The following is a 15733-nucleotide window of genomic DNA, read 5'->3' on the forward strand; positions in this document are numbered from 1 at the left end:
TTAATGAACAACTAATGAGCTTGGTTTGGAAAAGTAAGTTGCCTGAAAATTTTTTTGCACAAAGATTTTTCTTTTTCAGGAGCGTCGTATTGATTTTTTTTGTTAGGTGTTTCGCGGTCCCAGAAAATTGTCTCGCGGACCCCAGAAGGACCGCGGACCCCAGTTTGAGAACCATTGATCTAACGAGTGTATGTAATATTCTTTCCTTATGCGCTAAACTTGTTGTTTTGTTTACGACTAGCCGTTCGCGTTACTTAATGTAGAATGGAAAAGAATATTACATACACTCGTTAGATACTAACTTGTGAGAGAGAGACGCTGGTCTAGAATCCACAAAATCGAACATTATTTGGGTTAGGATGCGAGTTTGGGTAGGTTTAAATAGTAATACTTGGCCCGCCCTCACCCAAATATTGTGCATTGCTTTAATAATTGTCTCAACGCTGTGGTAGGATTCTAGGCCAGCGCCAAATACATTTTTCATTAGTCATGTTTGGTACATCTTTCAATTTCACCTTCTTTTTTCCACTCTGTCTTGTATAGAGCGTTGACCAGATCACATAAGCCTAACTTTCCTGCACTTACATTCTGCGTGCCAGGTAAACTGTAGCACTATACAGTCAAAAACGTACTTAATCGGCAAACCCAACTCAAGTAATTCTTGTTTTTTTTTAATTTTAGGTTAATATAAACGAAAAATCAGCAATAGATTGCTACCGCAAGGAGTAGCCTAAGCTGAAAAATCGGTTGTGCGTCATAAGTTTACTGGAATATTACGTAATAATGCATATCAGTGCAGCTTTTACACTCAAGCTGGCTTGAATTTTGCGCCATGTAATTACGACGCTGGAACGGATTACTTTTCAATCCGGATTGAACCTTAATCTAATCTGCCCACAAAAGGTGCATATAAACGGGCTTAAAGTTTACAATGACCTAAAGTAGTGCTCCGCAACCGGTATTAGGCTACGCGAAACAATATTGTCAGGTGTGCCGCGACGTCGTCGGAGGTGTGGTATTGTGTTTTTAAGGGAAATTTTAAATCATTAATCAGTCCAATTAACGAGAAAAAGTGTAAATCCCATCAAGGTAGATGTTTTACCTTATGCAATAATCCAGGTGTATTTTTATAAACTTTGTTAAAGCCTATGTTACATTCTATTGCCTAAATAAAATGTAAAAAAATAGTTATTTTAACTGACTTAAATACCAGGAATATAAACATGCAACAATGGTTTGTAAAACTTTACACCAAAGTGGAAAGGAAGATTAGCCATACGCACGAAACACATAAAATACAATTGGGAATATAATATTGTCATTTTGTGATTGTTTAATTAATCTTGGCAGTTGTTTCGAAAACAATTGAGCGAAAAAGTAAAAAGGACTAATGTCAAGTGGACTCCAGCCAAGTGACCGAGATGAGAACAACAAAAACACAGTTCGGAATAAGACCAAAATAGGACTAATATATTATAGTCGAACTACCGTCTAAATCAGAACAAGGCCCACCCCTAAGTACATCACTAACCCCCCTAATAATTTTAACCCTAACCCATTTTCTATCCCCACCCATTACCCAGCAATACCCACAAATAGGGGCAAAACAGCGGTGCGCCTAACGGTGCCGGTCGAACTAGGGCGTCCAAACGTCGACACCAAAAGGGCCGATGCCAGAGCGATGGCGATCGTCCCACACCTTTTACGTATAGCTCCAGACATTTGTTTTAGCTCTGTTGGTGACTTGTTGGTGTGCCGTAAGTGGAAAAAGGTTGCGCAGCACTGATCTAAAGTGATAATCTAACGGCAGGAGCTAATTGTACAGTGCCATAGACTTTGCGTTAAAAGTTAGAGGAAAATTATAAAATAACTAATTGTTTAACTTGGTTTTAAACCAGTGGTTCTCAACCGGGGGTCCGCAAAACGTTTTCAGGGGGTCCGCAAAAACTTATAAATATACCTTTAGTAAAATAATTAACGCTGGGAAACATGCTTAATCACAATTTTGGTAAGTGATAAAATCACACTGTAAAATGTTGTAAATCGCATTGTGACGTAACAAATCGCATTGAGTGTGACGTCACACTGCCATTGTCACGTAACAAAAATAGATTGTTAAATGAATCGCAGGATTATTACAGTTTCCATGTACTGGATTTGGAAAAGCTGACATGTGGGGATCTATTTTAGCATTATCGAAAACACAACCACGCATTTAAAGACTGCCTCGGAGATGCAGCAGCAGAAATCACATTAAAATAAACGTGTAATAAAGTAATTTGGTATTGTCTGTTAATTTATTCAACATAAGGTACACTATAGGCAGATATACTGAATTAATAAAAAGAACTATAAACGCAGATATTCCACTAGAAAAATGCAAGTGGTCCGCGACCATTTGAAAGCATCAAAAAGGGGCCACGGGTACAAAAAGGTTGAGAACCACTGATTTAAACTATAAAATATTTTGTTACACGCGAATTAGTGAACCCAAATCTTTGCATATTCGTTTTTTTTCGGTAAAGTGTATATAGTGCCGTGTCTTCGACCTTATGCTAGGGATCACTTAGTTGGCTTGTTTCTCTAACGCCCACAAATAAAACAAAAGTCATCTACCGGTACCTGGTTTCTTTCGCCACAGATTTACATTGTTTTTTGGTTTCTTTGTTCTGTTTTATTTCATTTTCAAGTTCATTGTTAATAGCTTTAAGTTGGTTCACTTCTTTTATGTATCTGCAAATTTTATACTATTCGATAGCTTTGCATACTAAAAAGTTATATATTGTTTTACCTTCTTTCAGTGTTCGATAACTCTTTTTTGAGACTTTGCTCTGTTCTGTTAAATTGTTCCAATTGTTGTTTCGCTTTATTAAAAGACTGAAATAATTTGTTAAAATTATAGATTTGTGAATAAGTTAAGGTAAAAAAGCGAGATATTCCATTAATTATTAATTTCTTACCAGAACGGCTTGATCCTTATCGAGCATGACAGCATCTTTAATTCGCTCAAGGGCCACCAAATCTTTTACCAGCTGTGCGTTTTCGTTTTGCATCACAGTTGTATGGTTCTCATTTTCTTCTAACAAAACTTCAAGGCGCGTTAACTTTGCTTGGCATTTTTGCATGTCTTCCAACTTTGATCTAATAATAATTGTGGTTTGTTGCAATTCAATTAACCATCCAATTAGGATTTGTGCTAAAAGCAAAACAGTATTGTCAAACCTATTCATTTCTGCATCTCTTATTGATTCAGTGGTTTGTTCGTTCATCGCTTCAATTTCTTTTTTTAAAGATATGTTGGAAGCATTAAGTTTTTTGATTTCGATGATTAATCTGTAACATCAACTCTACGTTTAAAGGTTTTTTTTGCCATGGCATTAAACAATCATATAATTACAGTTTTTCGCGATCTTTGAATTCTTTTTGGATTAACGCCAACGAATCTTCAAGAATCTTTTCTCTTTTAAGACTTTCTTCTAAACTTCTTCCGCATGCAGACAACCGCTAAAATAGTTAAATATATATGAACCGTACTTTCATTGGTAGTCAGATTGAATTAAATTTCATTGGTAGTCAGATTGAATTCAAACCATAAGTAAAAGTTTATTGGGTCCTCGGCCCAGAAGTCATACTAACTCTTTCATGTTTAACGTTAACACTTGTTTTTTTAGTTTCGCTTTTATATTTTCTAACAAGTATCTCCCTATTTACATATATTGAAGGAAAGTCATTTTTGAAGAGTTGAGTGTACCTGAAGTTCGCGATGCTATATTAGCAACGCGTTTAATCGATTTCGAAGAGGACACCAAAAAGCTATTGCAAATAAAAGATGTATTTATCCAATTAGTTAAAATGTGGTTGGAGGAATATTAAGGTGACAGTACTTAGTTAAGTGGTGAAATAATAACCTAAAAATATTGTCGACGGAAAAACGAAAGTAGATTTTTAAAATTAAGTTATTATTATTAACTTAATATGCGTTTTATGTTCGCCAATTTCACTGCCATTTATTTAAAGTTGGCCAGAAAACGCCAAAAATCTCACCAAAGCCTCATCATTTTGTTCCACTTTCATCGATTTATTTCCAATGTTTATACCAATTTGTGTTTCATGATTCATAGCTGTGTGATTTGAAGTTACCGATTCGGATCCCATAAACATTGTCGTGATATTTTCCTGTTTTGTATCTTTTGTCGAAGTATTGACATTTTGAGTTTGCTCCAATACATTTCTTTGGGGTAATTTATTAATTGGTAATGTTTTCTGCCATCTGTTTGCATTTGATGAATTTCTGCCGAAAAATACACGCATGTGAATGGCTCGTATACCAATCAAAAACTCTCAAAATTTCTGTTACGGTAAACTTATACAACGAAAGTTTATATAAAATTCTACTGCATTAGGAAAAAGTCGAAATGATGGAAAAATGCTAGACTACTGGCGATGTCCGGCGATGTAAAGTATCGACTATTGAAATAAACGCGTTATTTTTCGGGGTTAAATGAAATGTAAAAAGGTATGAAGCTGTTGCCTCACTATTATAAGTTTACGTTGAGTTATCCACGTGTAATTAAGTTTGCTTAAGCCTCGTGTTACAAGCGATGATATAAAATGATTGTGCCAAATTAGCGTGTAACTAAAAATTTTATTGGTAGGGTAACATATATGAGCTAAATAATGCGAAAATGTTGTTTAAAATGACAAAACACTATAGTTCGGTAAATATAAATTTTATATCGTGTGATTTTGCGCATTTTGCAGTAATCGACAAACATAAAGCCTATATTATGTAGAACAACATAGGCCGGTCGTTCCGTGACTGTTAGCCGTCGTATGTGTCTGAAATCAGCCAACTAACTACCTCCACACAATAAGAGCAAACCTCTATGAGAATACGGTCCTCGTGGGATCAATCGTGGAATCCAAAAAAACAAATTCATTCGTAATTTGACAATCAATGTTCTCTGTTTTTTCGCAGCGTTAAAACTGTATTACATTCTGAAGCCCATACTTGACATTTGGCAACATGTATTTTGGCCTAAAACTAAATAAAAATGCGTTTATCACAAAATATCTACTGCTATAAAATGATTCGCAATTGACAAACAGACCTTTCTTTAGTTTCACGGTGCTTAACTAAACAGCGTTCAGCCTTACTTTGCCGCCAAAAAAGTTTAGATTAAAAAAGTTCACAAAAGATTTTTTCGTATTACAAAAAAAAGCTTCCTAGTGTTTAGCCATCAAATTAAGGAATATTTTTCTTTATTCTTAGTTTGTATAAATTATACAATAAGCCTTCCTCAGACTAACCGAATTAGTGAACCAATAACAGAAAAAACAAAATAAAACCATGACACCGTTGCTTGCTGAATCTTGTCATTACAAACAACAATCGATCACAGACGAGCGATATCAAAAGCATCGTTTTCGTGTGTTTTTTGCACTTAGCGGTCGAATACGTAAAAGTCCTATACATTTTGGCGTAACAGCGTAACGTTTTTTTTCAAAATTATTTGAATAATCTGCGTGAACGTAGCGTCGTATTAGCGTGGCACACAATGCTCGTCCATGTTAACCGCTAGAAACTGACAAAACCGGCTAGCGTACATTAGCAACAACTTTGTTGGCGATACGGCCGTAGACCGCTAGCATGGAGTAGCCGCAGCTATTTTTCTAAAAAAGGCGTTTTTCCCGTTTGACGCTCTAAACGTGAAGTTGCGACTTTTAAACACACTGTTTTGTTAAAATGTTTTTTAATCCAAATAAACATGTAACCAAATATATAATGTTGTTTAGCGTGTTTGAAATCGACTGGATAAACCGGCTGTAGCGCGCTACAATATAAGCTATAGCTAAGCATGTCGCACATTACCACGTCACACGTACTACCAACTATCCTTTTTTGTCTGAAAAAACTCTCTTCTTGGTTTTTGAATCAAGCCATAATGCTTTTTCCTTCCGTTATAAACATATACATTTGGCGCAATACCTTATTTATTCTGTCAATCTGTTCATCTGTTAAATCACTATTAATTGACCGGGGCTCCTATGGACACAACCATCGGCGAATATCATAAAAACGATAAACACCTTTACTGTTTGCCAACATAGATATACATGTTTTCGAAATAGCATAAATAAAAATTCACATTACACAAAATTCATTTTGGCGAACGTGTAGCGTAATACATTTTAATTAACCACGCAACATTTTGTTTAAGCTTGCAAAAAACGCAGGTATTGCAAAGGTAAAAACTTACTTGGAATAACGTGGCCTACTCCAGTCCATGCAAAATTTAGTTAGATTTGCAACGACCGTTTTTATTGTAACGGAAAATACTTACATCGCCGGAGCAATGTGATTAGGCAATTTTACGACCTGGGCAACTTCGGGTATATTATGAAAAATAACTGTGATGTGATGTGTGCTAAATACGGTTTTCTTAGTTTGACCTTATATGGATAGTAAATAATGCTACAGAAGCGTTTTTCAATACTATACCGTGATATGTTAGGCCTTTCTTCTTGCAATTGTGATCCAACATTCAAATTCGTTTGAGTACTTTTGTTAACTTTTTTCTCAAATAACTAAAGAAGCGTTGTTTAGCATTATTAACCTAATTTAACAGACTTAGAAAAATGAACTAAATATTTACCACTTCGTTTTGCAGTTTTACCATGGTAGTTTCATTAACACTAATTTTGTTTTTTAGTTTCGTGATGACATCTTCCAAGTTTTCAATTGTTTCCCTTGCATTTAGAATATTTTTTCTTGATTCATAAAAAGTATAATAAACAGAAAATATGAATCATTTATATTTTGTTTCAACCTGCACCTTCTATACAATTCATTTATAACACAGATTATATATGTTGTTGTTATGCTTCGTAGATATATGATACCTGTAAGATACCCGTTCGTCCTCCATTTTAATTTGTAAGTTTTTAAAGTTTTCTGTCATATGTTCCAGATGCCTTTGTAGCTCGGTGTTCTCCTTCAAGTGATTATTCATTTCAAGATTCATTCTAAAATCATAGGTATTTTGTTCGAAAAAAACGCAAAAACCTTTCCATTTATTACAGGAGGTTTATATTTTAAATTGGAATATTTATATGGGCCGAAAATTTATTTTCGGGAAATAATCAAACATAACATATACCTTTCTTCAGCAATATCTGCATTTTTCTTCAGGAGATGAATTTCGTCGGTTAACTTCATTTGAAGCGCTTGGTATTCGTTTCTCATATTTAACAAATTGCTGTCTTTTTGCTACATTAAAATTTGGATAAAAATCTCTCAGAGTATGTTTAAGGTAGTAACCTTTTAGGCCGAAGAAAACAAAATGATTATTAACTTTTGATTTTAGTATACAGTATAATTTAATTCAACTGTAATTCTAAGCAGGGCTGCGAAGTCGGTCTGAACGACCCGAGTAGAACTCCGGGCCAACAAAATCAAGTTATGTTCTACTTCCGAGCCCCTAGTCCGCCTTAAGCCAAATTTGCCGACTCCTTCAAAGTCCATTGTCTGGCTCCGACCCCAAACCACTGTATTCTACATCCTCATAAAGCGTAACCAAAAGTGGATATATGTACGATTCCGCATATCAAAGCCAAATTAACAAGGTCTCGTATTTGGCCGACGGGCCGTAATACATTTTTACTATCATTTTTTTATTAAAACGTAGTACAGATCAACATACTAATTTGACGTAGTAGAAAGACGCAATTAATCTATTTTGCGTTATAATTGTTTAGAATGGTCGTGATTCGAGCATGAACGATGATTCTCTTAATTAGCCTGCTGCTATAATGTTGCCACAGCTGCTACATTCGGGAAACCCTGGTCTTATTAAAGTCACTCTAGAAGTCTAGAAGCATCTACTTACCTTAGAGGCATTTTCAAGTTGTTTGATGTATTTTCGTTGGTTTTTCGTTTCCATCTTTAAAGCATTTATCGTTTCTTGTAGAATATTGTTCTTCCCTTCAAGTTGTTCTAACAATACTCTAAAACAAAATTTCCCTTAATTCAATTTACAATGCCAAAGGCTACATTTTCTCCTAACTTATCTGTACGCAGAAAGATGGTGCGTTAATATCATATGATAAGTGTAGGTAACCCGAAAAGCATATACCTTAAATTTGATTTCCTTTCGCAAAATGTGATTTTGTCAAAATGGCAAAAATGTTGGCTTTCCCTGAAAACTTGTTAAGGATTAAATTAATATAGACATTATTGTAGGAAAGACAAAAAATAATTTATTGTTTAGAAAAGGTAAATAAGTTAGTTGGACATAACCTCATGACCCCTCCGTATTAGCCCTCAAAAAGTTATTGTTTTAAACACTCAAAAATGAAAATGATAAAAAAAAAAAAAAAAATCCTCTTTGCTTAATATTCGCCATTGGTGTACTGTAGGTGTAGGTTGTGTTAGATGGAAAGTTTAAAGACAGCGCGATTTTATCAATATAAGGCCTACTAAATGTTTGATTGAAGGCTCACAACAACAATTTCGCTAGGGAAGTAAAACGAACATGTAGGCAACATCACAATGATGCTTTAATAATCGTTATTTCCTAGCAAAATTTTGTAAACTTTTTTTAATGTAACAGATGAAATTGAAGTTGTTTTTAATGTCTATGGCAGCGGTTTCACAACTTTTTTGTTTACGGCGCCCTTTGAAAACCTATCAAATCTCAAGGCGTCGTGATTAATTCAAAATTTGCACAATTCAAGATATATTAAAATAATATTTTAAAATTATGTTTGTTCAAAGCAGGGCTGCGGAGTCGGAGTCGGAATCGGAACCAGTTGGCGACCCTATTAGTTTTTTTTTTGGTACTGCGCATGAGCATGTCGGACTCGGGACTCGAGTAAGACTACGTAAAACTATACCCGAGTCCCGAGTCCGACATGCTCATGCGCAGTAGCCTACCAAAAAACTGATATGGCCGCCAACTGTAAATTGTAAAGGTGGAATAGCATATGGTGGAATATTTTCAAACCATGTATTGTGAGTGAATGAAACGATGTTACGTAAATTGGCGGAATACAGGCTGTAGAGTCAGGGCCGGACTCTGGACTCGACGAAATCCCTCATTTTGCCGGAGTCAGACTCGGGTTTATTTGTTTGGCCGGAGTCGGACTCTGGTGTTTTAACCGACTCCGCAAAACTGGTTCAAAGTGCAAAACAATGAAACGATTGAATGCCTAAGCTAAAAAAAATGCAATCGATAAAAACAAAACACTTTATACGCGAGAGAGGAGAACCGCGAAACACGTAACAATTTTTATATACTTTCACGGCATCCCTGACACAATGTTTTGCGGTGCACAAAACCAAGTTATAATACTGGACAAAACTTAGCGATATCTACATTTTACAAATTTTGAATTCGTTTATCATATTTAATAGCATAAAATATTTAAACGTAACTATCTCTCCTAACACCACCTTTGTTCATTGATCAAACCCTCTTGTCGGGTATACTGAAATTCTTGTTGTTGATATCCTTCAATTTCTTGTTTCAACTGTAATATTGTTTCCTAAACATTAAAAACAATAACATAACAGTAAAAAATATGAAAGCGTGATATATAGAAGTTCTCTATTTTTCAAGTTTGTGACGAGCAATCTGTTAGTAACTAACTCAAAACCAATGTACCTTACGTAAATCTGTATCAGGATTGAATTAAATTTCATTAAATAGGGTTTCCCTAATGGAATTTAATTAAGGAAGTTGTGTATTCATTCATTAACACAAGTTATAGGAACATCTTGCAATTTGGTTACGCACCCGTAAGGATTCGTTCGATGCGTTTTGGTGGTCCAATTCACGATTCAGTCGAGTCAATTCTGATTTTATTTCTGTAATATTTTCCCTAAAAACGCATTTATGTTTGTTTTAAAATATAACCATTACAAGGCGTTGACTAAACATAAACCGAATCGATTAATCTTAAATCTTTTTTTTAGATTATTTAAAAATTTATATGTTTGTATATATGGAATGGTATGATTAAGTCAAATGATTAATTTCGTTTCATCTTCAAGCAGTATCGTAAAACGGACTAATTTAATTAAGTTTAAATTCAGTTTAAATATCAAAAGTATTATTATTTTTTATTGATACCATTTATTTTGTAATTATGAAAAGGGTTATATGCTTTTAGACCAATTACCTTTATCTATAACTTTCTGGTAAAACAAATAATTTGACATTTATAACATTCTTACGATTCTTTTTTCTCTTGGTGATACGAAAGGCTTGAGATTGTTGTATTTTCTTCTTTTACGTTAAGTATCTGTAAAGACGGAGTCGTAATACAAAGAATTGCCTAAACACCTGTTGAAAACTTATAAACACTTAAGGAACCCTAAGCAAACCAAATCAATACTCTTTTGAGTTTTTTAAAAAGGTTTTAAATTATCTTTAATGCCAAAAACTGATTTTCATAAACACTTGAAAAAACATGTAATGCCAACTGTGAGCATTCTGCTCCAAAGATACTTTATCAAATCATTGTAGATGTTGACATTAGCTTACAGCTTTGAGCTTTAAACAGAAGGAAGCGGAAATCGTAATCGACGAACCAGATAAGGGTAACGCCGTGGTGTTATTGAATCGCAGTACGTAGATGTCTAAAATGCTACAAATTATCTTTGATAACAATAAATTTGTTCCTCGAATGATAACATTACAAATATCAAAAGCAGCTTCGACACAAACAAGTGCAGCTTCGACACAAACCATCTTAAGAGGCTTTCAATCCATAAAAGTATGAGTTATTTTACTAAACAATCGCTCGATGACTGATTGTAAAAGGCGTTTAACTTTAATGAGTTCCAAGTGTGATGGACGAATGCATGTCGTGGGAAGGAAAAATATGAACAACAGTAATAAAACCAACGTTTTGGAACTTGGTCTAAATTTTGCCACTGTCCTGCGGTTCGTTCCGAAAGAGCAAATCATTGCTGCATTCGAAAAAGGTATCTCCTCTGTCCGGTGAAGAGGTGATGGTATTGTATGACGTCGTGTCACTTTTTAATAGTGTAAAGTGGAATGGGCGGTGAATATCGCGTCATCCAGAATTTTGGCCGTCTACAGCCTCAAAGACAGGACTTCATGGCTCCAGGTTGATATTGTGACTGGCTTGCGGAATTGCTTACAAGCCTTATTACCATTATTCAGAGGGAAATTTTACCAGCAAGTACAGAGAACAGTTATTTGTTCTCCAGTCTCTGTGGAGGTTGCTAACATGGCCACAGAAGCCCTGGAAGAAAAAGCCCTGACAACAATTGCCAACCCACCATGATCCTGGCGGCGTTATGATAAAGACATATTTGCTGTTATTTCAGGGACTAATGACTTTTGTGCTCACGAGTTTACCGTTGTGTATTCCATCCCCTGTGCGGAATTGCAGACCGGAAGGTCGTTCAAGTTTCGCCGAAAAGAACACCAAAGTGATGTTCTGAACAACGACGCGAAAAAGTCAGCACTTTCGAACCATGCAATTTACAAAAGCCACCATATTTATTTTGATGTCGCATCGATAATAGCACGAGAGTCGGAATACAGAAAAAAACAATTTGGAATCATTCACAAGAAGGGTATCACCATTAACATAAAAACAGACGTAATGTTCTCGGAATGCTACAAACACTTGTTGAAGGACCAGAGGCTACACGTTATCGCTACAAGCTTATCAAACTACAAGCTTTTGATATCATTCACCCTGATGAAGGCGACTTGCATGGGTTGTCGAAACGTTGATTAAAAAAATGTCTCCGCTACGTGAAGAATGTAAAGGCCATAGCGAAGAAGATTATCATCGAGTACATCCAGGCGCTGTTTGTAAGAGCACAGGCCCGAGCTTCTATTTACTTACGTCGACAATATGTTCTTGTGGATTTCTAGCAACGAATTGGAATTGTTTTGGCCGAAACATTTCAATACCTGGACAGCTTTTTGCAATAAACCGCAAAGAACTAAATTATTTTTTGACATGTATGCCTAATAGATCTGTATTATGGCTTGCCGAAAGAGAAGAAATCGAGTCTTAAGATATTTAATTTGATCGCTACAAAGGATTCGCGCGAAGCTATTACATGGCGAAATGTTTATGCTCAACACACCTTCATTTTACGCAATTACCTGTTTCGACTTTACTACAAACGTGATCTAGTCAAAACGCGTCTATCTAAAACAATAGAGAAAAACAAGATTTGATCAGCGTCTGCTTCTTCTCCTACATTATCTTCCTCTTTTTTCGCCCTTCAACTGTTCTGAAGATCTTTTGCCAATGATACAAATTATGTTTTATTTAGTCACAGTGAGTCGAATCGCTTTTTTCAGTGTAGCTTTAGAAATTTATTCAAAATTAGGTTCAGATTGGATTTTAGTTCGGAGCATTCTATCAGACGTCCTGGGTCAGCTCAGGTTAGAGTGAAAAGCGTTTTATATGTTCTGGTAAAATGTTGATAAAAAAAATATAATTGTTGTTACTTGTCACCTAACATGCAGCCTAATAGGTTTGTTTTTGGGGCCAGTGGAGGTTAAATAATACATTAATTTATCCCCAAAAAGATGTTGATATCCCTTTAATTAATCTGAAGGTATTTAGCAAATTTATTCTAGCTAAAGTACATTACGATCTGTTTGTTAATCGTTGTTAAAATTTAGCTCCAAACAGTGCATTTTGTATGTAGAAAGAAGTCTTGGCAAACAATTATTTAAATACCGGTACGGTATATTAAAACAATTTTCTAATAATATATTAATATGCTATAATAACAAAAGTAATCCAAACAAATTCACGAAATATTACATTAGTTAGACAAAACTAACATTAACAAAGTAGAAAATGACATTTTGCAGTTTTACAAAAATGCAGTCAAACATTTTGATGCACTACGTCGGGAGAATTTCAAATTTATTAACGAGTCACTTGTATAGGTTCAATACCAGTATTTCAAATGAGACTCTAGCATTAATTAGTTTCGTTTGGTTGTAAAACAAATGGTTACAACTGACAACGATATTTTAACTTCGTTCACAAGCCGACAAAGATTGTGAGTATATATTCAGAAGATAAAGAAATTTAGTATGAAATAGCATAATCATAAGTAATCAACGCGAACAAATAATAAAAGTAAAGGCTAACTTGTTTTGTGAATTTCTGGTTCTCCATTTGTAGTTTGGCTACGAGTGCAACGGATCGCGAATTGTCGGTTGATAATTTGCGAATTTCTGATTTTGCCCATTCCAATCGATCAGACATGCATCTATCAATTTTAGCATAATAAATGAAATACAACCCAAACAAAAAGCTAATGATTATTTACTTTGTATAAGATTAAACAATTTAGCGCAAAATGTTACTATAAGAATGGCACATTTTCTTCTTGTGAGGTAGGTTATTATATATATTTGTTTAAAAATAAAAACATTTTTGTACATTTTACTAGATTACAACGGAAGGCCGTTTATATTTTAAATTCTTGTTGGTTAATTTTTAAATTCTTGTTTGGTTAATTTCAGGATAGGTTTGTACTCAAAATGCAAAGGTATTAGGGATTTATTCTAAAGTATATAGGTTACTATACCAGCTAAAATTAAACTAACAGACGAGACAAATTAGCATAATCAAGTGACAAACGAAACAATCATATAAACCAAACTTACTTGTAGGTTTCGGTCATAGGAGAAAGGTTAGATGACTGCATTTTTTTTATTTTTATAACTTTATTTCCTTTTTGTTGAGCCGAAAAATGTTTAGCCTCGCTATTCCTGTAAATCTGAAAAGTGTGATAGCAAGTTAGGTTTATGCAGTTAACAAATGTCCTTGTTTCGGGTATTTTGCAGTAATGAAATGACCTTAGAACGCCTTAAACTGACTTTACATGGAGTTAAGTTCTATTGCAGATGACTTAACTGGGAGTGACGTTATCTCAAAATTATACTTGTTTGCAACACAATTTATGTACAAATACTAACGTTAACAACCGGGCGATACAAAAACTAATTTTTACCCCTGAATGCATAATGTTTTTGTGTAATATTTAAAAAAATCTTGAACTATGATTAAACTTCTGTGAATTCTAAATCCCGACATAAAAGTAAAGTATGACTACCCCATGCCCTTAAAACATCTACCTATTAGTACAGGTGTTTCCTTTTAAAAGGTTTATGTTTAACTTATTATGACTTTTGCTTGTGGCATATGAACAAGTGTCATTCCAAAAATAGATTTAACAAATCATCGACAAAATGAATTTCTCTCGTTAAAAGTTTTATTTATCCGAAACATTAAGTGTTATTTATATTATATTTTAAACGCAAGTAAATCTTTAATTTGTAGAACAATTCCAGGAAAATAAATAAGTTTATTAGTTTTCAAAATGCAACATTAAAATAGTTCTTGAATAGATCATTTTTTAAGCGTGCGCTATTTCTTATGACAAAAAGATGAAATTGTAGCTGTCCCTTATGTTTATCGACACACACTTTATTATTGCACCGAACTGGACAGACTAAACGCCCGAGCAAAGGTACAGTGCTTTTGACAAGGAATTACTTGCATTACATCTTTCCATACGACACTTTCGTTAATTTTTAGAGGGTCGGGTGTTTACAGCTTATACAGACCATCACCAGCTAACATCAAAGGTTTCAGCTTCGTGGGCTGCACGTCAGCAGCGTCATTTATTCGTTATCTCTGAGTTTATAGCAGACATTCGTCACATCGAAGGCAAGCTAAATCACGTCGACGATGCGCTCTTCCATCAGTACCGTACGTTACTACTCGACATGGACTACACCGCACTCAAACTGGAAGACATCCAACTGAACCAGTCAGGAACAACGATCATGATTTACGTATCCACCGGACTCCGCGCCGAAGTCGTGACAACGAAAAGTTTTCTACATACAGTTCGCGGACTTTCGCATCCTTCAGTTGGGGCTCCGCGCAAACTAATTGCATCGAAGTTTGTATGGCACGGCCTGCGCCGTCAAGTTGGTTTATGGACAAACAAAGAACCCAGTGTCGTGTATAGGCAGTGGCTGGGCTGCATCATACATAAGAGTGAAAACACCGTAGTGACAGATGTTAAGGCGGTGGCTTGTACACATTCACGTAGTTGCCATGGAAGTTTGTACAAAGCCACTCAATATCCAATGCTGAGGTGGACTTGCCCTCGTGCGTTCAGGCAAGGTTTTTCCGAACAAACGTGGCGAGGTCGTGAGTAATGCTTGGTAAACACAGTTAGCACGTTTTGTAAAAAATGAATTTCCAAGAGTGGGATGATCGAGGCTTTGCTGTTATTGGTAAGCTTCTCGGTGATGTAAGGCTTGCTTGAGATAAGATTTTCCATGACAAGCTCTACCATGTTAAACCTTGCCATCGTCACAATAGTATATTACCGTGAAGTCCGTGCCATCCTGCAAAAGGTTTCTCCAAATGTTGAACTAGGTGTCCTTGCCGATGCTTTAGCCTAGCACTTTACAACCATGCGCGATTGCGCGGTTAACAAGAGGTGCGACGTCTAAGTTGTATCGTTCCCTCCCGAAACGGTCCCCCAAATTTCTCCAGCGGTTTCCCAAATTTTGGACTTGCAACTTTTTGGTATTTAAATGAAACACTTGCGGTCTCTTAAAACTACTTAGCGGTCACCCAAACCAAACCTTAAAAAAAACCCTGAAGCTAACCGAAACAAGTCGATTGACAAAGA

The 15733-nt window shown here is 35.3% G+C and overlaps 1 protein-coding gene across 5 annotated transcripts in view; it reads right to left on the bottom strand.

Moving 5' to 3' along the window:
- LOC146168296 (uncharacterized) overlaps nt 1-15733 on the bottom strand; it is a 52194-nt gene that overhangs the window by 21274 nt on the left and 15187 nt on the right. For 4 of the 5 annotated variants that reach the window (XR_014498545.1, XM_083389226.1, XM_083389225.1 and 1 more), the window contains exons 12-27: nt 13686-13798; nt 13165-13285; nt 10238-10305; nt 9798-9882; nt 9455-9546; nt 7890-8007; nt 7161-7270; nt 6904-7026; nt 6657-6771; nt 6503-6588; nt 4045-4291; nt 3398-3504; nt 3223-3333; nt 2961-3141; nt 2792-2877; nt 2623-2733 (exon numbers count right to left, since the gene is read on the bottom strand). Coding sequence is in view for 4 of the 5 variants with exons in the window: in XM_083389226.1 (XP_083245352.1) it covers nt 2623-2733; nt 2792-2877; nt 2961-3141; nt 3223-3333; nt 3398-3504; nt 4045-4291; nt 6503-6588; nt 6657-6771; nt 6904-7026; nt 7161-7270; nt 7890-8007; nt 9455-9546; nt 9798-9882; nt 10238-10305; nt 13165-13285; nt 13686-13798 (1874 nt within the window). In the remaining variant the exon portion in view is untranslated. The remainder of the gene's footprint in view (nt 1-2622; nt 2734-2791; nt 2878-2960; nt 3142-3222; nt 3334-3397; nt 3505-4044; nt 4292-6502; nt 6589-6656; nt 6772-6903; nt 7027-7160; nt 7271-7889; nt 8008-9454; nt 9547-9797; nt 9883-10237; nt 10306-13164; nt 13286-13685; nt 13799-15733) is intronic. The other variant, XM_083389227.1, reaches the window with a different exon arrangement.

The sequence above is a fragment of the Ascidiella aspersa genome, chromosome 1 (genome assembly GCF_963924565.1).
Source record: "Ascidiella aspersa chromosome 1, kaAscAspe10.2, whole genome shotgun sequence".
Lineage (NCBI taxonomy): Eukaryota > Metazoa > Chordata > Ascidiacea > Phlebobranchia > Ascidiidae > Ascidiella > Ascidiella aspersa.